Source organism: Lentinula edodes (genome assembly GCF_021015755.1).
Source record: "Lentinula edodes strain Le(Bin) 0899 ss11 chromosome Unknown C8R40scaffold_2, whole genome shotgun sequence".
In the NCBI taxonomy this organism is placed as follows: domain Eukaryota; kingdom Fungi; phylum Basidiomycota; class Agaricomycetes; order Agaricales; family Omphalotaceae; genus Lentinula; species Lentinula edodes.
Genome location: NW_025764308.1, coordinates 126,563 through 149,075, shown reverse-complemented (window position 1 = coordinate 149,075; position 22,513 = coordinate 126,563). Strand labels below are relative to the sequence as shown.

The 22,513-nt window shown below is 45.1% G+C and overlaps 8 protein-coding genes across 8 annotated transcripts; 5 read left to right on the top strand and 3 right to left on the bottom strand.

Moving 5' to 3' along the window:
* C8R40DRAFT_1157877 (uncharacterized protein) lies at positions 1 to 789 on the top strand (the record flags this gene model as incomplete). Its single annotated transcript, XM_046229676.1, has 1 exon — positions 1 to 789. The coding sequence occupies one exon, from the start codon at positions 1 to 3 to the stop codon at positions 787 to 789; it is 789 nt and encodes a 262-aa protein (XP_046091330.1).
* A 3,643-nt stretch (positions 790 to 4,432) lies between these two features.
* On the top strand, positions 4,433 to 5,183 carry C8R40DRAFT_1032754 (histone methylation DOT1; the record flags this gene model as incomplete). The annotated part of the gene is made up of 3 exons (XM_046223283.1): positions 4,433 to 4,853; positions 4,912 to 5,030; positions 5,079 to 5,183. Coding segments are annotated over 3 exons (645 nt in total), but the record flags the coding sequence as incomplete, so codon positions are not given.
* Positions 5,184 to 6,236: 1,053 nt separating this feature from the next.
* On the bottom strand, positions 6,237 to 8,031 carry C8R40DRAFT_1165139 (uncharacterized protein; the record flags this gene model as incomplete). The annotated part of the gene is made up of 5 exons (XM_046230645.1): positions 6,237 to 6,425; positions 6,476 to 6,497; positions 6,532 to 6,613; positions 7,566 to 7,742; positions 7,821 to 8,031. 5 exons carry the CDS (start codon positions 8,029 to 8,031, stop codon positions 6,237 to 6,239), a joined length of 681 nt encoding a protein of 226 aa, XP_046091328.1.
* Positions 8,032 to 12,399: 4,368 nt separating this feature from the next.
* Positions 12,400 to 13,885, bottom strand: C8R40DRAFT_1065332 (uncharacterized protein; the record flags this gene model as incomplete). The annotated part of the gene is made up of 6 exons (XM_046225658.1): positions 12,400 to 12,571; positions 12,707 to 12,871; positions 12,922 to 13,110; positions 13,277 to 13,416; positions 13,615 to 13,722; positions 13,871 to 13,885. The coding sequence occupies 6 exons, from the start codon at positions 13,883 to 13,885 to the stop codon at positions 12,400 to 12,402; spliced, it is 789 nt and encodes a 262-aa protein (XP_046091327.1).
* A 412-nt stretch (positions 13,886 to 14,297) lies between these two features.
* Positions 14,298 to 14,618, top strand: C8R40DRAFT_997357 (uncharacterized protein; the record flags this gene model as incomplete). Its single annotated transcript, XM_046236790.1, has 1 exon — positions 14,298 to 14,618. A coding segment is annotated over one exon (321 nt), but the record flags the coding sequence as incomplete, so codon positions are not given.
* Positions 14,619 to 15,663: 1,045 nt separating this feature from the next.
* On the bottom strand, positions 15,664 to 17,890 carry C8R40DRAFT_1065330 (uncharacterized protein; the record flags this gene model as incomplete). Its single annotated transcript, XM_046225657.1, has 10 exons — positions 15,664 to 15,799; positions 15,880 to 15,979; positions 16,040 to 16,118; positions 16,488 to 16,704; positions 16,781 to 16,951; positions 17,035 to 17,268; positions 17,326 to 17,359; positions 17,439 to 17,500; positions 17,642 to 17,791; positions 17,847 to 17,890. 10 exons carry the CDS (start codon positions 17,888 to 17,890, stop codon positions 15,664 to 15,666), a joined length of 1,227 nt encoding a protein of 408 aa, XP_046091325.1.
* Positions 17,891 to 19,581: 1,691 nt separating this feature from the next.
* C8R40DRAFT_1165136 (uncharacterized protein) lies at positions 19,582 to 20,260 on the top strand (the record flags this gene model as incomplete). Its single annotated transcript, XM_046230644.1, has 4 exons — positions 19,582 to 19,641; positions 19,696 to 19,782; positions 19,842 to 20,151; positions 20,205 to 20,260. The coding sequence occupies 4 exons, from the start codon at positions 19,582 to 19,584 to the stop codon at positions 20,258 to 20,260; spliced, it is 513 nt and encodes a 170-aa protein (XP_046091324.1).
* A 716-nt stretch (positions 20,261 to 20,976) lies between these two features.
* C8R40DRAFT_1034007 (pre-mRNA-splicing factor rse1) lies at positions 20,977 to 22,017 on the top strand (the record flags this gene model as incomplete). The annotated part of the gene is made up of 3 exons (XM_046223383.1): positions 20,977 to 21,099; positions 21,150 to 21,263; positions 21,304 to 22,017. Coding segments are annotated over 3 exons (951 nt in total), but the record flags the coding sequence as incomplete, so codon positions are not given.
* Between the last annotated feature and the right edge of the window lie 496 nt (positions 22,018 to 22,513).

Sequence of the window (22,513 nt, the reverse complement as noted above, 5' to 3'; positions counted from 1 at the left end):
ATGATCGTTCAGCGCCTTTCGGCGGACGAATGGCTCGGCTGCTCTCTTATGTTTGATGATGAGCAGGTTCACCGGATTGCGCATGTCCTCTACGCTCTTCGACTTTCACTAGTCGAGTTGAACGAATATCACGCTCGTCTTTCTTCACCTGTTGTCGAACCTGGACATATACCCCCGCGTTTCTGTCCCTCGATTTCCTCTTTCTCCATCCGCGAAACCAAGATACCTTTTGTCTATGCCTATCCATTGCAACACAACCCTGCGTCCGTCACTTTCAAGGCCACTCGGACCGATACAAAGGAGTCAGTTGTGATCAAGTTTGTGCGACAGTATGGCCACGATGTACATCAATTGATGGCAGTACATGGACTTGCTCCCAAGCTGCTATCATTCTCCCCGCTCGGTGAACTGTACGGTAACCTTAATCTTGTTGCCATGGAGTTCATCGAGGGCAAGACGCTCCACGATGCATACGACATCTCACAACCGCTACCAGATTCGGTCAAAAACAGCGTCCGCAAAGGACTCGATCTTCTGAACAAAGAAGGATTTGTCTTTGGGGATCTTCGCAGACCCAATGTCATGCTCGCTGACGGGGATGAACCGGCCGAGACGCGCATACGATTCGTTGACTTTGATTGGGCAGAAAAGGATGGAGAGATGAGGTATCCCTTCCATGTCTCCAGTGTTGTCAGTGATCCCTCTGGCGCCTCCGAGCACGATCGTATCACACATCAGCACCAGGAGAACATGTTTACCCACTTACAGGTTTATTTTGAGTTATTTTAGTTAATTTTTTTGGTGGAGCGTTTATGTGATTTGGGCCGAACGACAAGGTCGTTTTCCTTCCTCCGCTGATAGCGTGGCTTAAACGATCTTTTCAAATGGACCGTATTGTGATGACTTTCCATAAGCCTTCCAATCAATTTGAGTAAATAATCCTCAAGTCAGTCTGATGCGACAGACAAACAACTGAACAATTCTTCCAGTTATCCATGCGCGACTTTCAGCCCTCTCCACCCTCTATGTCCTTCATTATACGGCCATTCTTCACATCGCTTTTCACAATACTCTCCCGATGGCTCGTGTAACACTAGCGCGCTGTGGCTCATAGGGGTTATATACAAGTTTCGAAAACGGCGGTAGGGGTTGCGCGCAGGGGTGGACCTCTTTCCCCACATAATATGTGCTTCCTAGGTCTATAAGGGTCCGACGCACTCAAGGAAGGAAGGGAAGAAGAACAAAACCAGCCATCAAATCACAGAATGCGACAAAGCAACAAAGCCTTAGCATGCTCGGCAAATTGAAACAGTAAACGGTTCAGGTTTTGCCTCATGGCAGGGATTTCTTTGTTGCATTCTATCACCTTCGCGCAATCTCTCTCGCAATCAAAGCTCAACTATCCGGACCTCGTCACATTCATCGAAATTAATCACTAGATCCCGAAGCTGCGCTTCTGTGCTCCCTCGCCGCCATCCTACAACATGTTGGTACTTTGTCCGGAACAGCTTCGAAGAATCACTATGCCGTACGAAAATCAAACGGTCCTCCAAGGACCACAGAATGCAGTCACCTCATTGGCATTCTCTGCAAAAGTCAGGTTGCTTGCTGCAGCTGGTGAGTTTTCGTCGATTTGGTCATTCATGGTTGACAAGGTCTTGCGATAATGACAGGACCTGGAGGCGCGAATGTTTGGGATCTACAAACACGCCATTCCATACCTTTGACTTCTCAGCAAGCCGGCGCTCCGCAACCTGAAACGACCGTATACTTAGCAGCTGCTTGGTCACACTTCTTCATGGAAATCTCTGGTCATATCCTGCTCCTACTAGGCTCCTGGGACGGCTCCGTCCAGCTCTGGGATTACATGAGCGAAAGATCCGTAAGTATCATTCGCCTTTAGGTTTCGCATTCTCCATCGATGCTCCGTTTTAATCCCAGATGTTGGAGTCGATGCGAAAACCAGTAAATCACACCTCCTCTGTTCAAGTAGTTTCGTTAGACGTGTTTCAACAGGAAGTCCCCGCTGGAGACCGCGCCCAATTAATCGCGTCTTTTTTGGATAGATCTGTGGTGATGTGGACTCTCAGCGCCCAGGGGGAACTCAGGAAGAAAATTTCGATTGCTCTTGAAGACGGTTTTCTGGCCAAAACTGTCCGGTTTGATACTACAACAGGTAATATATATGCTTTTGCCATGCAGGGAGATAAAATGTATGTCGTCGTCTACGCCTACTCTACTCTGCTGCCTAATCCCCTCTATCTAGCGCTTGCCTCGATAACCATACAGGCAATACGGCCTGAATTAAACACACAGGACCAAGATCTATGTCAGTATGCCAGCTTGTAATCTCTTCGTGCGTACTCAGCTGTTTACAGGAAATCAGTTTCTCTTGACCAAACCTGTGAACGCTTTATCGCTTGCACCGACGAAGGGTTCGAGCTCTTTGACCATGACCGCCTTTTATTCATCAAGAAGTTCTCGTCTGATCCAATTCTTCTTGCTTTGCCGAAGAATATCTGTTTAAGTGAGAACAACACTAATTGGAGGCACCGATACGGGATGTGCACTGGTGTATGACGTGGAAACTGGAAAAGTAGACCAAAGTCTCAACTTGAAGTAGCATCTAGTAGGCCTTGTTCAAGCTGTCGCCGTGAGTGTTTTCGTCACATCGATTTCGCTTTTGCTGTTGACATACACAATTCATGCCGGGCCAGACGGCTTCGACCAGCGATCATTTTTTGGTAGCTATAGCTGGTTTAAATGGGAGACAGGCTTCTGGCGTGGTTCTCTGGCAGAAAAAGCGCCCTTCCCCATCGATACTTCGTTCAACTCTTTACAAAAAATCAGACCCCGACGTTTTATACATTCCGCTGAACAAGAATACTTTCGACGTTTTGCATCTGTTTTCGGCTACGCTCTGGTCTACGTTGTTCTCTTCTCTGGCGCTGTGTTGATGCTGCACAACATCTATGAGTTAAGGTCGCATCGTTTGATGTTCATGCCGTTCCATTGAAACCCCTTCCAGTACTACTGTCAGCATAGTCGCGACCTATGGAAAAAAGTGACTTTCCCTCGGCCGCCTTCTATGATCACTGTTCATGAAGTAACGTCGGGTGGATCTCGTCTAGCGTATTCGGTTTTGCTGTTCTTTTCTTTGATCTGGAATTATATGAGGGAAGGGGAGCACTTTGATTCACGATCGCGGTTCCTGACGTACGCAAATTCGACGAGACCCAGTGGCTTACTTTTTCTAACTTGTTAGTAGGAGAATCGGTAGATCATTACACATTACATAACTAATTGAATAGTATTTACCGTTGTTTGTTCATCGTGCCAGTTTTCTTTTTATAATTCTAACACTACCAGTTGAAGATGAATAATCGTTGGGCTGAGTGGGATAAGGTAAAAATTTCATTTGAAATAGAAGAAGCTACTCAAAGTTCAACAGGAAGTACTTGCTCAGACCGCTAGGAAGATCCCTTTGTCTGCGGCAGAACGTTCACGAAAATACCGGTATCAACTTATTCTATCATTTTTACAAAATAGATACTCACAAACGCATAAGACAGAACAAGGCGCTCGCAAAAGCAGAAGGCGGAGGTGCAGAGAACGATAAGAGAAGCTGGGTCAAACGAAACAAACTTGAGCGGAAGATTCACTTCGGTTCTCCCCCTGAAACTGAACTCCTTGCCATTGAATCCCCATGTCCTTCCTTGAATTCCGTTTTTGACATTGAACTGGTCACGCCTCTCACTATCAACAAGATATTCTCCGAGTTGCGGGTCAAAGGGTACCAGATTCAAGGCCTTCAAGAGAGCTTTATGCTTAGTCCTTTGGCAGCAGTGCAGGAGAACATCCAATGTTATAGACCATGTGAGTATGTACACTCGAGTGCTCTTCATGTTTGATGCCTTACATTAATTCTTGCGAGACAAGTATTTCCCGGAATTTCGGCTAATAGTGAAGATAGCATATTCCCTGTAGTCCAGTTCACCTTTCCGGGAGCAGTTGCCTTCGAGCGGTATTTTGATCAAAATCAATTCCCTGCTACAAGGTCAAGTCTCACATCACAGCTTAGATACCCCCTTTGCTTCTCTCGGAGGACGTTGGATTATCAGCCGGTTTCTGATCTCCTAGACACTATCTATGTTCTTTCCAAAGGTAAACAGTTCATCTGATTTGATTGGCAGCCTTAGTTAAGATTCTTATTAGCTGTGACATCAAGATCTACCCCATCAGACCTTGAGGTAAAACAATCCTGGGTGTATGCTGGCTGGAGCTAATAGCACTGGCATGTCAGACCTCAATTCATAGTCTTGAGGAAGCTGTTCAGCGAAGTGATCACGGAGCATTGATCAAAAATTTGGCTTCAATCAATAAAATCTTCTCATCTGTGCCACCTTTAGCAGGTGCAGATGCTAGCTGCTATTTTCGCTTACTTCAAGAAATCTATGGGCACTGCCTAAAACCCAAACATACACTGCTCAAATCAGGACGTGATAACACTGTATATGGAGAATTGATGCCGATCTTCCTTGAACGCCTATTCAACGAGGCCAATCTAGTGGAGGATTCTGTTTTCTTAGATTTGGGTAGTGGAGCTGGGAACACAGTTGCACAGGCTGCACTAACTCACAGATGTAGATCATTCGGTATCGAGATCCGCCGAGATGTAGCAGCCATTGCGGAGACTATGCTTCGAACAGCCATTGTAAGAAGCGAGATTTGGGGTATTCCCATTGGAAAAATGGAGGTTGTCTGTGGAGATATGCTTCAAAGTGCAGAGGTAATTGAATGGATAAATACGGCCGATCTTGTTCTGGTCAATAACCGGATTTTTCCTTCATCTCGTGTGTTTTGTGTTTTATTCTACTTTCAAATTTGTTCCTAACAATTCATGATCCACAGTTAACGAGAAGATCAAGAACCTAATAAAGACCATGAAACTTGGCGCAGTACTCGTCTCTCTGGTATCGTTTCAGCTTTGTGGGGTCAATCGCTCCGGCGCAGCTCGAAAAGGAACCGACGTAAGTTCATAGATCTTGAACATATGCGTCCCTTATTAGTGGTGTTAGGATGTGGGTGCGATGTTTGAAGTCCGTCAAAGTCATTATTCCTCGGATGATATATCGTGGTCGAGTAAGGGAGGGAATTATTATGTCCATACGAAAATCCGGTAGATTAAATGTGTACGCAAAGGTTCCTGCCTCCGTCGACTTTGAAGGAACATAGTCGGTGGATGGCGCTAAGGGTGTTTGCTTCTAATGTTGGACTGGAGTCAAGTTTTGCTGTGACGGTAAATAAGAGTTAACTGCGGGTTATGCACGGATACACACATGAACGCCTTCTTTCTTTATTTGACTGACCTCGCCTTCGCCTGATTTCCTTCACGACTCGCCAGCCATGCAGGTGCTATTAGAAGTAACCGAGGTCTGACAGTTAGCAAGTTCAACGTACGAAGAATTGTTGTAAAGCTATGTACTACAATGGGAAGCTACAGAATTATTCATCCCTTCAGCTAGAAGATAATGGAACCTTCAAAACAAAACAAGTTCAAAGTGTGCCTGCACATCAAAAATGTCCAGGTACAGTGCTTTGCGAAATGGTTTGTTTGTATGGATTTTTTACCAAGCGTTTATTGCTGTTTATTTCTGGTTATTTGTCCAATACATTTTTGGGCCGAGGCTCGAGAGGGCTCTCTTTGAGGACCACCAGGGCCGTCGGGCTTCAAAAAGTGATTGATGAATCCTTTTTGGGGTAAAAATATATTGGACAAATAAATAAACACAAATAGATGTGAAAAAGTCGAGCAAGCAAACCATTTCGCAAAGCACTGTAGAATAGAACGCAAGCAAGGTACGGTGCCCGACTGGGCTCAGGCTGGATTTGAATAAAACCCATCAAAATTATTGAATGATTATGTTATTTTGTGACCGGGTGACTGATTTGATGCCACTGTAAGACCTGGGTCAAAATAGGTCTTAGGGTAGGTGTTGGTACGAAGAGTTTATGTTGTAGCATGCTAGGAGCAGGCTGGAGCTTGAAGGGAGCTACAGAAACCGCGACCGAGGACGGGAATGACCTAGTAGTGGCTGGGGTTAAGAGGTGTGACCCTTGGGGGGTTCCTGTAAGGTCCAGGGAGGTCCCTAAGGCGTAAATAGAGGCGGTAGAGGTGCGGAACCTAGTAATGTTGCATAGGAGGAGTTGTACTCGCTAGAACATCAATGTAAGGTCTAATAGGTCGTAGAGGGAATAGGTCTCAAGCGTATAAGCTCCTGAGAAGGTATACGCCCGGGAGGGGAGGTCCCGGGAACTGGGGTTTGGGGGTGGACGTCCTCGAGTGTTGGAGGTGGTAACGGAGAAGCGGCACGTAGTTTGACGTAGGGGGTAGCTTCAACATTACTTAGATTGAGGTCCCAGAGCTTGTGGGGCAATTGGGGAGCTCAGGAAGGTTTTGGGGAGGTTAGCTCACCAAGGCGTTAGGCGTTGGGGAGCTTTAGTATTGCTTGAGGGAGCTCGGAGACTCACTCGGATGGCTTAAACGTGTAGTAAAAGCGTGTATTTGATCGTACAGACGATCGGGAGGACAGTAGACGGGAGTAAAGCGAAACTGAGATAGAGAAACAAACAGTAAAGAGAATTCCGTATGGTTAGCAGGTACAAAGGGACAGGGACTGGACCTATGTAAAGGGTGTGTGTTCAAAATATACCAAGCTGGGGCTTCAGGACAATGCAGCGCTACTTAAATAGGTACGGGAAGTGAACAAGAGGACATCTGGAGACATGAGGCAGCTAATTGAGGGAGGGAGGTAATCGAGATTAGTACTAAAAGGGGTTAACGGTTAGGAGGATCTTGTATGCGCGTCAGGTGAAGGTTGTTTGGGGAGTTATATCAGGAATACTTGGGGAGGTGCAAAGGAGGTACAGAAGGTGGGTAGGAAGTATGACAACGTGTGGCGGGTACTGGGGGTACTGGGGCTGGTGTGGTTGTAGCCAAGGCATGACAGCCACGTATCAGGATATCTCCAAGATATCAGCCCGGCAATGCCTCCGGCACAATTGCTGCCTCTTTTTGGGGTACTGCTTTCACGGTATACATTCAAAAATCACTGTATGATATAGACCTGACACAAGATTAAATAGGAAAAAAAGGATGTTCTGCAGGTGGCTGGAAGGTAAGTTAGAGGCCAGAGTGTAGACCAGCTATACTGAGATTACTGTTGGACTCATACTCCATATACTCAGCTTTGTTCTGTGTGATCTTACTTTGTTTTCTGGCCACCATGTTCCTCAACTCCTATACTTTTCAATCACCTTATATACTTATCACATATATTTTTCAATTCCCTCAGTTGTCCTTTCATTCAACTGATGTTATTTCTTCCTTCTCATATTTACTGAAATATTGTAGTTAACATTTACCAATCAAAAATATCTAGAATAAATCAAAGTGTTGAAAGAAAATGTAAAAGCAAATTCACAGGTATTCTATCTGCTACTCAGTACTGGATATGATTCCAGGTCAGCGGTATGCCTAGATCCTGGGATGGATTTGGACGTACTTTGTTTTGTGTTTATGTCCGTCTGGGTCGACATCACGTATGTTGCCATGGGAGTGGAGATTTCAGTGTCATCTGTGCTCGCGGTGCTTGCATTTGTCCCACTCTTTGGTTTGTTGGCTTGATTCTGCTTCGGCCACTGTCCCTCCATGCTGCCTCCTTTCACCCAACACTTTCTGGCTATATGTCCAGGCTTGTTACAGTTGTGGCAGGTGAGTACTGTGCGTCTATTGGTTCAGAGTGCATTTGCTGTTATACTGGTAGGCATGGTGGTGTTGTGTGCTGCCATCAGTGCTTTGACACGCTTGGTGTCACGCTCCTCCTCCTTCCGCTCTTCCTCCTTCTCATACCACAGTGTATGCAGATAGGTGAACACATCTGCACTCGAGGACCTGGGTATGCTCCATATGTCTTGTCTCCAGTCTGATGGCATGGACGAGATTACGATCTGGTGGAATTGGGTGTCCATAGCCGTACCTCCCAGATCATGTACCTTCTTGATAAGGTTTTGCATTCACTTCTCATGGTCCTCCATTGTTGATTCTGCTGGGTTGAATTTCTCTTGTCGGAGGTTCATATCGGCTAGGTGTATGCGTTGTTCATCGCATTTTTCGAATCTTTTGATTAGTGTAGTCCAGATCTCTGATGCCCATTTTGTTTCATCTATCCCCAGGCCTACGGGGTCAGTGATATTCGATACAATGACTCCAGCAACTAGCCTGTTGCGGGCCTCCCATTCCTCCAAGCACGGCGTTGGGCTGAAGAGCGGGGTAGTGATTTGAGTCGATGGGTATATCGGGCCCGGATAGTTGTTGGGTCAGGGTATTGTGCCATCAATGTATCCTGTTAGTCCTCTCAACTGCACTGCGAATAGGATTTCTTGCTTATATGGTCTCCAGTTTTCCTCACCAATGAGCTGTTTCTCATCCAGGAATCTCTGTATATTTGGCATGTTTCCGAATGACATCTTGTATGTTAATTTCTATATTTGATTTCTTTTTGCCACTGATAACCTTTGATCTATGTAGAACCAAGTCTCATAATCTGTTAAGAGCGTAATCTATGTAGGTGATCAGTGGGCTGCTCTATGTAGTTGATATCCTAGGACTCACCTCAGTTGTCTGTAAAGCAACTGAGGGAATCAAAACGCTGCATCGTGGGATGTAAGCTAGTACTGTACAGTATTCTGTAATAACGCCGTTTACACAATGATAGGGTATTTGTACGTACGGAGTATACTCTAACACATACAAGTATGTACATTCAGTTAAACAGCATTATTACTAGATACTGTATATAGACACCCAATGGGACAGTACAGCTCCCTGAGTTGTTTCACTACCAACTGAGGTAAGCTTGTACATGACCTTTACTTATAATAGCCACACTAATAAAATGTAGATTAACCAACATTAACAAGTACCACAATACAGTTGTTTTACTACCAACTGAGATTAAGTTACATTAACATTTCCTCACCATAAGGATGAATGAATTCTTCATTTTATTTTTGACTCCCTTACTTACTCACTGTGCCTCTGAGCATGACAAGGCTCATGTTAATTTACTGTGACATGTAGATAATTTGATCACATTACAAATTATACACTGAAACATCTGCAAAATATAGATGTAGTGCAAGTGTTTGTGACACATCTGAAATCAATGGTATTGTTTCACATGATCCTCACGTAGTGCTCAATGAAGTAATTCTCTGATTTCACTGTTGGGTAAGAGAGAGAGGCGGGAGCTGCTACTGTGCCGAGAATTCCTGCCGGGCCGATATCTCGGAGATATTATGATACATGGCATCAAATCAGTCACTCGGTCACAAAATAACATAACCATTCAATAATTTTTGATCATTTCATTCAAATCCAGCCTGAGCCCAGTCGGGCACCGTAAAGGTGACTATACTATTTCAACGATCTTTGGGCCAGGCGACGGAAGTCCGGCTGTGAATAAGCATACAGCCCGCGCCTGTAGACAGAGCACCCGGCGGTATGTAGGTTATGTAATCTACAAGGCGTTAACTTTAGATTAGTAGTTGAATGTAGTGATCTCGAACTACATACTTTGATGAATGAAGGCAGCTTCCGCATATTACAAGCAAGCAGGAATTATGTGTGTTGCTCCACCTACAGACTATTCATTGTTCTTCTAAGCCCTTTTCAGGTCATCCACCCTTTGTAAGTTCCCCGCATGCGATAATGACCCGTATTCTCTTCACAAGGTAGGTGATATGGTTCAGGCGACCCATATTGCCATTGGTCACATCAGGTAATATGATATATCAGGATTTGGGCCAGGCTACGGTTCAGGTAATCTGTATTCTCTATGGATGATGGGATTATGACAATGAGGTTCAGGTGAGCCATATTTTTGCTCTTAATGCTATGGTTCCCTCATACTATATCTGCATCTTCTCTTCGATTATGGTTCGGTGACACGCCTAAATTTTGGCTAGACGTCTATACTGTGAATTGTGACATTTTCACGTATAGATTTGTATCAAGAGGACTGTAATTGAGACCCAGATTGACAGTCAAAGTCAATACTGAATCAGTCTAATAAGTTGAAGGGACCATACACCCATACTACCACAAGTTGGTTAGTTTACCCATCCCCGATACTACCTTCGGATAGCAGTCTACCTGTTTGTCAAGCAGGATTATACCAGACTCGGACTACATCCGAAGGATGACCATTCACGTATGACATACCAAGGGTATTCTTATTGGACCTTACACTGGCAGGAGTTTGGAAGAACTTACTTAAGTAACCATGAGCCGAGGATTGACTCGAGATGACTTTCTAGAACTCAGGAATTATCAAATACTCTTTCTAGAACGAGATCAGGCATTAATCTAAAAGACTGTGATTTAGTCTAATAGACCAATCAGGTTGCGTGATTGAGGAAAATGACTAGAAGAGCGATCGAAGTATGACGAGGCTCCGAAGACATATCAAATGAATGTCAAAGAGTCCTGACGTAGAAAATATTGAAGAATGCAAACAAATAAATATTATATGTAACTCCCTTGATAGAGTATAGGCACAATGGGTGTCTATTGAAAGAGAGAAGCAATTAGTTTAATCCAGATGAATCAGATTGATAGGATTAGAATCAAGGAGAGCTGATTTGCCTCCGGACGAGGTGACAAACGATCGAAGTAAGTGTTGAACAGCAATGACAGTTGAACACCATTCGAGTCATCCTCCAAAAACAATTAAATTAAATGAATATCGAAGTACCTACCTATGTTTGGAGGTATACTAGAATCTTGGAACCAATATGGGCCAGATAAGGACATGAAGATTCAAATTAAATGGTATCTGACCGAGTGTAGAAGTTTCCTGACGGTTCCGAACGTTTATTGTATTAAATTAATTGTACTGTGCAACTCTATATTCTGTATGTATAAATAGCGATCCGATGTATCTGGAATAGAAGTGATTTTGGGACGACGTTGCAGTGCTAATCCGTAAAAAGGAAAGACACACTCCCGCCAGACTGAAACCTCTTCGCTAGCAGCCATTCGGGCCCGGCACTTGTGAGTATAGGAACGTTGTGTTCTGCTCCTTGTGACTGCGAGAAGTATATCCAGTTGTTGGGTATTCTTCGAACTTAGGATCAGTCGTTGGTCTTAAGAGCAAATCACGCTGTGTGGTTGTGCCAGCACATAGTTCTAGCCCTCCGTAGGGGTCTGTGTGTTTCAGTTTTAATTTACTTTGATTCAAACCCCCAATTCTTGATATACCCAAATCAATACAAACCAAAGCACAAATCGTGCTGAATCTACCTTGATCAAAGGAATATATCGAATCCTTAGAACGATTCAAATTGATTGATCAAAGCTTCTTACTTAGCTCTCAAAGCTTTGCGGAACCTTTGCCAACGCTACCCCTTGCTATTAAATAAATTTGATAGCAGTGAACTCGCATATTGTGTATTAGATTGGTTGGTTGGAGTGCCCATTAGATTCCTTCCATTCTCTTTCACACAAAAACAAGGCAAGCTCGTTATCGGGTGGCCCATATTCTGAATGTGAATGTGACTTTGCATTTTGCATATGGTCTCCCTGGACCATATCATCTTCGACAATGCGGATGTCATGGACCACATCCTCATTGGCAATATGGAACAGGGGTACCATATTCTCCTCGAAGATGTAGATGTGGGTCTCACAAACTACATTCATATTGAGGATATGGTTTTCCTGTACCGTATCCTCCATGATGTGGTTCGTGACACCCACATCCTCATTGGGAATAGGAGGCAATATGGTCTCACAGGACTACATTTCCCGCTGAAATTATTTTTGTTTGTAGTCATTTAATTTGCACATGCAGCGTCATCGATCATCCTTGAACAAATTTCAAATCCCTTACTGAACTCAACCCACCTCATCCGACCAACTTCCATCACAACAAGCAACAGTGTAACTTCTACCCTAATTATTCTAGTCTGCATTCACTCACCCTTTCATTTAGGTGATCAAAGATGGATGACCTCCCTGTTGATATTTTTGATGTTCTCCTCCGGGAGTTTTGTGAGCCTGAGGATGTCAGAAAATTTCTCAAAGTCTCCTACAATGCACGGATTGCCGCCGATAAAATCATTTTTCATACGTTGAAGCTCACGGACGACATAAGCAAAAGTGGAGAACAGCTTCGTCAATGGCAGGCATATGATCGTACCCATCATTTCACATCTTCCCCCCGAATTCTCCATATTCCTGCATTCCATATCCTTGGGCATCGTACATAGTATAATGCATTTATTGCAAATTTCCTGTCCATTTCCTCCATCCGCTAGACCGTCACGCGTCTCATCCTAGAATTTTCGCATCCCACCACACTCGCTCTGTTCCTTTGCCCCGAGTTTTTGTTTCCGGCGCTCAGTATTGTTCAGGCCCATATTCCCTGGTACCTGTTTGCTCACTCGGTAGTTGGCCTTGCTTCTCTCGTGCCTGGCCAATGTATTGAGAGTGTTGCTGTCCATGGATCTATGATCCAGTCAGGCTCTGCTAGCACACTAGCACTTCCTGCTGTGGTGCTCCCTCCTGGCGACTCACCCGTATCAGTGAAAAGGCTTCTCTTGCCCTATGCACGATCTTTGCAAGCCACTTATCCTCATATACCCCGGGCTGTCGTTTCTAGTAGACTCAATCTTCGGAAATTGAGTACCTTCATTGTTGAAATCAACGAATGGTGGGGAGACCGCGACGTTGCACTTATCCTGAGTGGTATGGAACAACTCGAGAAGCTTATTATCAATGCTCGTGGTGTGTCCATTCTCATTGCCTCTTGAAGTGGAATGAAATCGCTAATCACAAACTCCTCTCTGTAGACTGACCTTCTTCTCTCAATATCATACAATTTCCTCTCATCCATGGCCTCCGTGAATTTGGGTACAACGGGAATGTGTCGTTCTATAACCAGCATAAAAAGATCGTCTATGTATCGCAGGCTGTGATGAGTGCATTGCATGCTATGCAATGTCACCACATCTGCCATTTTTCCCTTGACATTTTCTATAATGGACCTACCACCGTGGATGATGATCTAGAGAGTCATGAGGTATTTGAGTGGCGGGATCTTAGTAGTTCCTTGGTGAACGACAGTCTCTGCAAGACATTCACTTCAATTACTGGCTCAATGAAAGTAGCAGTGACGAGTTTGCGCAATATCATGCAGACAATGTCAATTACTTTCCTTCCCAAACGGCAACGCCCCAACAAGCTATCTGAGTGTAGCCGATGCAGAGTCTTCGGACATGACCATTTTTGACATCATCCCATCGCGGGCATCTCAACCTCAGCACAGGTCCTTGTTTCAGGAAGATCAAGGACTGGAACCAGACTGGTAAGAGCGTTTAAGGACATCATGTTTAGCAAAAATTGGAATTTGTTTAGGTCGATACCCGCTCTCGGAAGTAGGACCCTTGCCCACAGTTGGTCTAGAATTCAAATTTCGCAAGTGACATGTTTCGAAGAGACATAAATCTCTGCACTTGTACCCCGACATATCCTCATGACACCGGATGTACCACCGACAAGTATGACTCAGGAGGAGGATGATGCGGGCTTGACGCTTGCTCGAATATGATCGTCAACGCCGCATATTCCGGAACGGAGGTCAACTGAGCCCAAAGACCCTGCAGATAGCAATGTGACGCCTGAACAGTATACAGCTCTACTAGACTACTGCTCAATCAAGGGTTATGTATGCGCCTGCTGTGCGCTTACCTTTCAAAACTCGCTCATTGGTTTCTTCTGAGTCATTATTTTCCCTCATTCGCTCACTTGCAGGGTTCTCATGTCTCGCCGCATTTTACTCACTACGAATTGTGAATATAGACAAGCGAATGTTACGAGGCTGTAGTTTACGGAAGTATCGTCCTTATATACGGCACTCCATACAAAATTCATTTCTATATATGGTAGGAGTTTCTCCTTATTCGGACAAAAGTAACACTGAGTTGAATTGTATTGATTTTCTTGTGACCGGCACGGGATATCACGAGACTGTGACCCTGTCACGATTATTTTTTCTCGTCTCACTCAGTTACTCCATAGCTACTGTAGTTTATGTGACTTTGCTTTTATTTTGTTCTCAAAAAACATTCAATGTCGGTGCCTGTAAGGCGCCCCATTTATTTGATTCCATAATATTTAATAACCCTCAAAAAAGGAGCCGAGTTTCTGCCATGCACGGTGGTGCAGTGGCCTGCAATCGCATGTTGTTCTTGCTCTCGCGTATGAGCTTGCCACACGACCCGGTGTTAAGGTTGCTATCGCGTCCTTCGCAGCTCTCGAGAAACGCGTTACTCAGTTGCAGATGCAACTACGAGACGCAGGTTACAATTCGTCCAATATTTCTTTCAGTCTACTCCCTGGCCGCGGACACATCGAAGCAGTTGGTATGACTAGGCTTGATACACCGCATGCGCCGAGCATGCTGCTTCCGTGGATAGAGTCTGAATACATGGACCAGCTCAGAACGATCGAAGATATTGTTCACAAGTTTGAACCGGAGGTAGTGGTGGTGGAGTGCCAGTGGTTCCATCGGGCTGGTCAAGATGTATGCAAAAAGCTCGGTTTGAAGTTCTTTGTGATCACACCGAATTCTCCGAAAGACATAATTGGCTTCCGACAGCCATGGGCTGGCAAGAGCAGTCGCTATTATGAGAACCTGGTGTGGAAGACGATAGAAGGTTACAGCAGGGGAAAGACGTCACAAGAAAGACACCTGCCTTATACAAAATTGCGTTTCCTTCGGAATTATGTCCTCCGTCTCCTTGCCTCACCCAATCTCTTAGCCCATTCACGTTCGGGAGGCCGGAGCTGTCAACCTTACCCTCGATGAAAGTTACGGCCAAGGTGTAAGTTCAGCCATATAGTGTTGAGCCATTCGTCGTCACCAGAATGGAGGTAGCAATTATCTGGGGAAAAAACAGCGCAGCCAGTGAGACATCACCCGGGAGAGGTGCAGGACGAGACCCAAGGGAGAAGGAGGAGGTACTAGTCCACTGGCTTCAGGCGGTACCCTATAAACCGATTCGAAACAAGCCGCCGGAGAGATATTCGAGGATGCTGGGCTTGCTACACTGGAAGCTCCTGGAGCGGTAGATAGCTGATGCCCTCGTGCTGATGATGGCGAATCCAGAGTGGGAGTGCTCCGTCTGTCGGAGCCTAAGGCTACCGAATTTCGTAATTTAGAGGCCGCTGCGGAATGAGCTGGGACTGAGGCAGATGATAGGGAGGCCTTGATCGTCGCTGAAGGTGGGCCGTGAGCACCGGGAGGCAAAGGCAGAGGACATGAACTCCTCGGAGTAGGTGAATACGCTAGAGATGAAGCTGGAAGCGAGGGAGGTCGGGGTATGGATGATGGAGTTGCGAATCCATAAAGAAGTCGAATTTACTAATGAAAAAGACGTCGTTGAAGTCGGAGGAGTAAAGTATGAGCGGGTCCTGCTGGATGGGGAGCTCGGGCTTGCTCCATAGCCATTGCCTCAACGCCTGGTGCGTTCTCCAAGTTTCTCAACCCTTTAGCGCCATTTCCTGTCCAGATCTCATCATATAAAGTCCCCAGCTCATCATCTGTCCTTCTTTCCCTTTAAAACTATGTTGAAATTGGGGATGCCGAGGGCAGGGGTGAACTTGGGTATGGAGGTGCAGGCGAATGGGAGATAGAGAATCCGGCAGAGGTAGGGGTTGGGGTCGGACAGTATTCTAGGATTTCATCAATATAAGACGCAGAAGCTGTGTAGTTCAGATAATCAACAAGATATACAAAAAATTGCAACACTTACTTTGAGGGTGCAGGGGACGGTGAGCGAACCATCCAGTGGCCACCGTAGCTTCTGCAGCTTATACATCCAGGTAGCGAGGGTGAATACGAGTCCAGCAAGCCTATTTAGAGGTAAACGCGATGAGAAACGAACACGATATGGAGAAAATTCCAAAACTTACTTTGAGGGTGCAGGGCTCGGTGAGCGAACCATCCAATGGCCACCGTAGTCTCTGCAGCGTATACACCCATGGAGTAAGGCTGAGTACGAGTCCAGCAAGCCTATTGAGAGCAAACCGCAATGAGAAACGAGCAAGATATACAATTTGATATCCCGCACAGTGTCCAGTAGGAGAGTATTTGCGCTTTCCATCGACAAACCACAAAAGTCCGGAACGCGGTGCGCACAATTAGCATGTTGCATTCAACGAGGTGCACAAAATTAGCATGTCGCATTCGACGAGGTGCGCATGGCTAGTTAGGTCGCATTCAAAACATTTTCGTGCGTTCTGACGACCAAGCGGAAGCATGTGTCCACAGTGACTTTTCATGGCACTTCTTATGACATGTGTGATGGCAATCCTCACACTGGTAACCCGTGGCATTGAGTGAGCAGTCGCTACAAAAGACGCAGAGCATGAGCTGATTAAACTGCTTTTGAATAAACTCGTGCCCCGAGGCGTTGACGAGGATGATGGTTGAGAAGTCTTTGGCTTTAACTTGTTTGAAGTAGGGACACAAGGAACTGTCAACAGAAAATACACGTTCATGCATAACGGGCCATTTGATGACTTTCCTCTCTTCGTATGCGTCTTCATGTTCTTCAATGACTCGAGCTAAGAGAATTCTGGTCGATAGCGATCCGACATTATAAGCAGAATATCCGAATTACAAAAGGTAGTTAGTACAAACCCTCGTGTTACCCTCGTCCGTCTCGAGCTCCGACTATGTGTTTAATATACGCGGCAACACTGACACCGAACATCTGGCAACCCTTTACTTCGTTCACCTCGATCTCGTCAAGGCAGGGATCAGGTTCCAGCGCCGACAGTTCTTGGCCGGCGACTGGCAAATTCCCGTCGACGCCGACTCGGCTGACCCACTGCTATGTGCTCTTATCAGAACCATTGACGATATCCACTGAATCAGCATCAACGCAAGGTTGGGGCCTTCGAACCTGGAAAGGACCGTGCTGGGAATAAATTCAACCTCTGCATTAGTTTGTCTTCCACTGTCCTCTTCCGCTGACATACCCAAGCTCATCGCTGCATGATTATAGCGGACAGCGGAAACCAGAAGCTTGCGTGTCGCTGGAGGGACTTGAAGAACCGTTTCTCTCCTAGCCTTTACCTTTCGCTCACCGCTGGCGAGAAGCTGAATAGGAAATATCCTGATTCCAAATTCCGGAAGGCTGAAAAGAATATTTGCGATTCTGATGTCAAGATTAATTCAATCAGCCAACTCATACAGGATAATGATATCGACCCCACTGACCAAGATATCTATGATATATTAATCAACATTCAAGCAAAAGTTCATAAAGAGACCTGGGGTTAATATCATCTCAATGCCATCACTCACAATTACAAGAATGTTCGGTGCCAGTATGGGAGGGGAGGTCACCATACGTTTTCCATGAAACACTACCAACAGTCACAGAACATCACATTCTTGCGGAGTCCGGTCTACGCGAATGGACAATGGTGAAAGGGGTGTCCCGTTTCCATTATTCTGAGGTGTCACGATTCATGGACGCACGCTTTCTGCAGTTGCTGGAAACTTACATCGAAGGCGCCGACTCATTGGTGATAATGCTGACGAGGCCAAAATCCGTCATTGCAGGCCAATTCGTGCTACATTTTCTGAACGTATCGGTGGGTACATTCCTCAAACGTACTCCGTTGTTGATTTTCGCACCTTCGGACTCAGGTACACTATGAAAGGATATCATGTCAAGGATGAGGTTGGATGGTGTGCAGGACTGCGTACCAATTATCTTTGAAGATTATTGCATAGCTTACATGAAGTTCCATGGCAAAAAGGTAGTTCGTAGTTCAATGAGTTGACATCATATTTATCAGCCTCCACAGGGATTGCGGGTTCGAATTTTCTTCAGCAAAAGGGGATTTCCACTGCTTTTGGGCTTCGGGGACACTTTAGGATGCTGCTTTGTGAATGGAACAGGGTTGTACGTGGGTTACCCGGACGATGTCACTTGAAAAATGGTGGTGCGTGAACACACCGGCCCATATGCAATGGCTCCCCTCCACGGTCGAAGAGGTTTTCATACGTCGTGTATGATCAATAAGGTTTCCAAGATTGTGGGTGGTATAACGGACTGTGGCGCACTTCCATGGATGCTGGTTCAGCGAGACATTTATGGTGCAGTCAGATGCTCGAAGATGACGGCCTGGACAAAGAGGTCGATTATTGGTGATGGAATACAGAAAGTCCGCCTCTCGATATAACGTATGCACAGATCATAGAGCTTCCGTATATCTGTAAATAATACAGAAGTATTGTTCATGTCCTATCCTATCCTAGTTCAATGACGAACATCTTGACCGAAGCGATGTGCAGTCCACGACAGTGGAGCCTAGTTCGTAAACAGCTTTCAAATTCAATTAAGTGAACAAAGCCGACACCGCATATACATAAGGGCCCTTGCCCTAATATAGCTTATCCGCGATCACATGATTATCACTTACGCTAAATTTCGATATTCCTCTGAGCGGATTTTTTTCTCTTTCCGGTGTGTTAATGGATTCGACAACAACATACATATAGCAAGACCATGTAAAAAATAATCAGTCGCTTCTGGAATTATCCGGTGTGCACTATATACTAGATGTTGAATCAACATGACAAGCCCCCGAAGGAAAATTTGTTATACCACAGGTACAAATATCTCCATACACTCACGTCTACCACTATCGTCGTTTTATGCAGTCCACACTACCTCAATATCAAATCCGAAGTACCGACAACATACAACTGCAGGATATCATCTCAACTTTAGACGATGAGAACAACAACGCGCACCATTTAACGAACATCATGAAATCAACTTTCGCCTCACTTTACAAAAAATACGGAACCACAAAAGAGAGGCAAGCACTGAACGAAGAACACAAAGATATCGTATGTCCTCTTTTCCGAAGTATCCCTGACGTCGTAAACAACATGCTAGAGCTGTAATAATTGTCAAGCAAGAGGTAAAACGTGCGTTGTGCACCCCAACAACATGAGATGCGAAGGATGCACTCCCCATCGTCGATGTAGCCGCGTACCAATCATCACACGCTCTCGGCTTATGGCATCGATGCGAATCAACTCAGCACAATATGACCAGTTGTTGGACTGGTATGAACACGAAAAAGTTCACAATTCAAGAAGACCAAAAATTACAACATCGGTCAGTCGCTGTCTAAATTGCGTCGTTCTCTTGCATCATAATTCGTATAGAAATCCCCTCGATTCATCTCGCTAGCACCACGAGATTTTGCAACTGCGTCGTATGTGAAAAACAAAGCACGTTACACATTCTTAACCTTCTTTCTGTACCCACTATAACCCAATGGTTCCTTTCAGTTGTCGACATCTCATCATAACAACTCCGCATTCAACACCACCTCGATAACAACCGACATAAATCAACATTTTCATCCCAAAGACACGACAGTCAAAGAAGTGAGCAACTCAGCATTCCTATATATCCTACTACATGCTCAAAGACTTCGAGATCTTACCCACCTCGCGTAACGGAGCCACCACTGCAACTACCGTAAGCGAGAATTACTGAAATCAAATGACCATATAGTTGAATCGTTACTTACAGACATTATCTTCAATTTCGGAGCTCGGTGAAATACGAATTGTTCCCGAGACTGATTCACAAAATCTAGACTTCAAGAAAGCAAACACTGTAAGGCCTGTACGCCATAATTTTATCATACCTGTACTCTAACATTGCACCGTTTACAGTCGCTTGCAATGACCACCATCAAAGACATCAGTCACAACAACAATGCTTTCTATGACCATCCTGCAGAAGATTTCTGGATGAAATCGACCATGCGGCCACCCAACCTATCCATCAGTCAGGAACCTACTCGAGGATTTACTGAAAATCACAATCAAGACAATGATTTGACCTCCCCTTGTACTTATTATTATCGTCAACACCAAACTTATCCCGTGGAACCGACCTCTGAACTTACAAACAGAAATCACTCGTTCTTTCATGAAATGATCACTGATCCTACAACGAAGATCTCCAACTCCTTTTCATACGGTGACTTTGTATATTACAGTGGAATTGCTCATGCTGACAGATACTTGGTTCAGAACATTCTAGTAGTTTATACAACGCACTAGGTCGACCAACAGTGACCTTGACTTAAATATCAACACCGATTTTGGTCGCACATCAAACACTATACTGATTCCGAAGTTTCAGTATACAAAAAATGTTCGTAGGAGCAAAAATGAAGGAGTTCATTTTTTGCAATTTTGTCTTTGATATTCTCCATCGACAGTATAACAAATGTATCTTCGGGCAAAAACAAACTGAAAATTCAACATAAATACATTCTTCAGAATATAGTACAGATTATGGACACTGTAAACTGTATCGATTCTTAGTCGTGGACTTCGGGACCACGTCTGACATGTGATTATTCAGGCGGACAGTGGCACATATCCCTCTAGATTCTAACGTTGGACCGGTCGCTAATGCTAGATCTTGATCTGTGAGTGCTCGTAGTCCTCTGTTGTCCTTGTCTACCTACTCGATATCTACTGTACCTACGCTAACAAACAATGAACAACACCGATATAGATAAGATACTGGATTAGATAGTGAATCCTGAGAGACCCTACTCCAACGTCTTTAACAGTGGTTCGTTTTTTGGTTCGGGGCGGTGAGAGAGAGAGAGAGAGTTGATTTAACCGCCGCAGGCCACCATTTCGGAGCCAAGAGCGGGGGAAACTATGTACTAAGTACAAGTAACACCAAGTATCGTATAGTAATGAAAAGTATTGTGTAAACTGTGTTCGTTGGTTGTTGCATCGTAACGGTTGTAGTAAGTTTGTGTGTAAGTCGAGGGTTCGGGGCGGTGAGCTCCACCTAGTTGTTGGGACCGCGACTGATACGACGATGTCTCCACGCTCTTTTTCGAGTGGCTTCTTGCGGACTTACAAATTCACGGATGAAGGAAGAGGCTTGGAGTTACTTCACAAAGTGAGTTTTCCCCCTTTATTTGCTGAAATGTATGTCAACGTTGTCTCTAGACGGAGACTAATGATGTTCCACTGGCGCTTTTGGCGTTCCAGGGGCGACTTGTCGCCGATGTAGGAAAAGCTTTGGGAATTTATGATATCGGGAAGAAGAAGCTACTTCGTAAGGTTGAAAACAAGGGCAGCATCCAGGCTTATGCTATGAAAGGTACGCTCATCAAACATTGTTCAGACATTTGCTTCGCCCATCATCACACTCAATACGCAAGGTTTGAGAATTATAGTGGGGGAAATACAAGACTATGTCTCTTTCGTTGCGTACACAGCACCAGAAAACCGTTTGCTCGTTTTCGGGGACGACTCCCAACGAAGATGGGTCAGTACTGTGAGGATGGTGGACTACAACACTGTAGCAATACGAGACCGCTTTGGTAACATTATCGTCAATAGACCGGACACTAAGGAATCAGACCAAGTCGATGAAGACCCTACCGGCGCTGGTATCCTTCACGAAAAAGGGATATTGACGGGTGCCCCTCACAAGACCAAGATGGTGGCACATTTCCATGTCGGAGACCTTATCACTTCTATACACAAAGTAGCGATGGTTACTGGAGGACGTGAAATCTTGCTGTATACTGGTGTCCATGGCACGGTCGGTATCCTCGTACCATTCGTTTCGAAGGAGGATGTCGTCTTCATATCGACGTTGGAGCAGCATCTGCGCATAGAGCAGAGTAGTTTGGTTGGCAAAGAACAGTCAAGTTTGAGAGGTTATTATACGCCGGTCAAGGCGGTTGTAGATGGCGATCTCTGCGAGACATTTGCTCGACTACCGGGGTCCAAGCAAAATGTTATTGCTGGTGAGCTTGACTCTCGAGAAGAGCCTCACTTGAAGGTAATCCTGAAATATGATGAGTAGCACAAAAATCTTACTCGAACAACAGAATCGTTATAGTAGTTGGGACCGGGTCCCGTTCACTTTCGGTTCCACTGACGCCTTTCGGAAGAGTGAACGCTCCAGCCATTCCTTCTGGGGTAGTCACATTGAAAATTGGTGCAGTTTCCTCGGTTTGGCCTCGTTCCCAGGCAATGCCGAACCAACCCAGTGCCGTCCCAAATCCAGCCTCAACACTGCTCGTGCGCCCATTCACATGTGGAGACCAATACGTGAATATTCTGGGACGTATTTCTTCTAAGAGTGGGACTACTATGGGTGAGTCGTTGTGCTTATTTTGTTTGTCGCAGAATACTCTTTTTCACTCAGGGAACGTTACATACGTCGACAAAACCACTGGAACGTCGCAGGGACTGACGTATATCGATCCAAACACCGGACATGGTATAATTTAAGTGGATAATACGAGGAACATTGCTGCTGCTACAACGCTTAACAAGAATCCAGTAGGTCAATTATT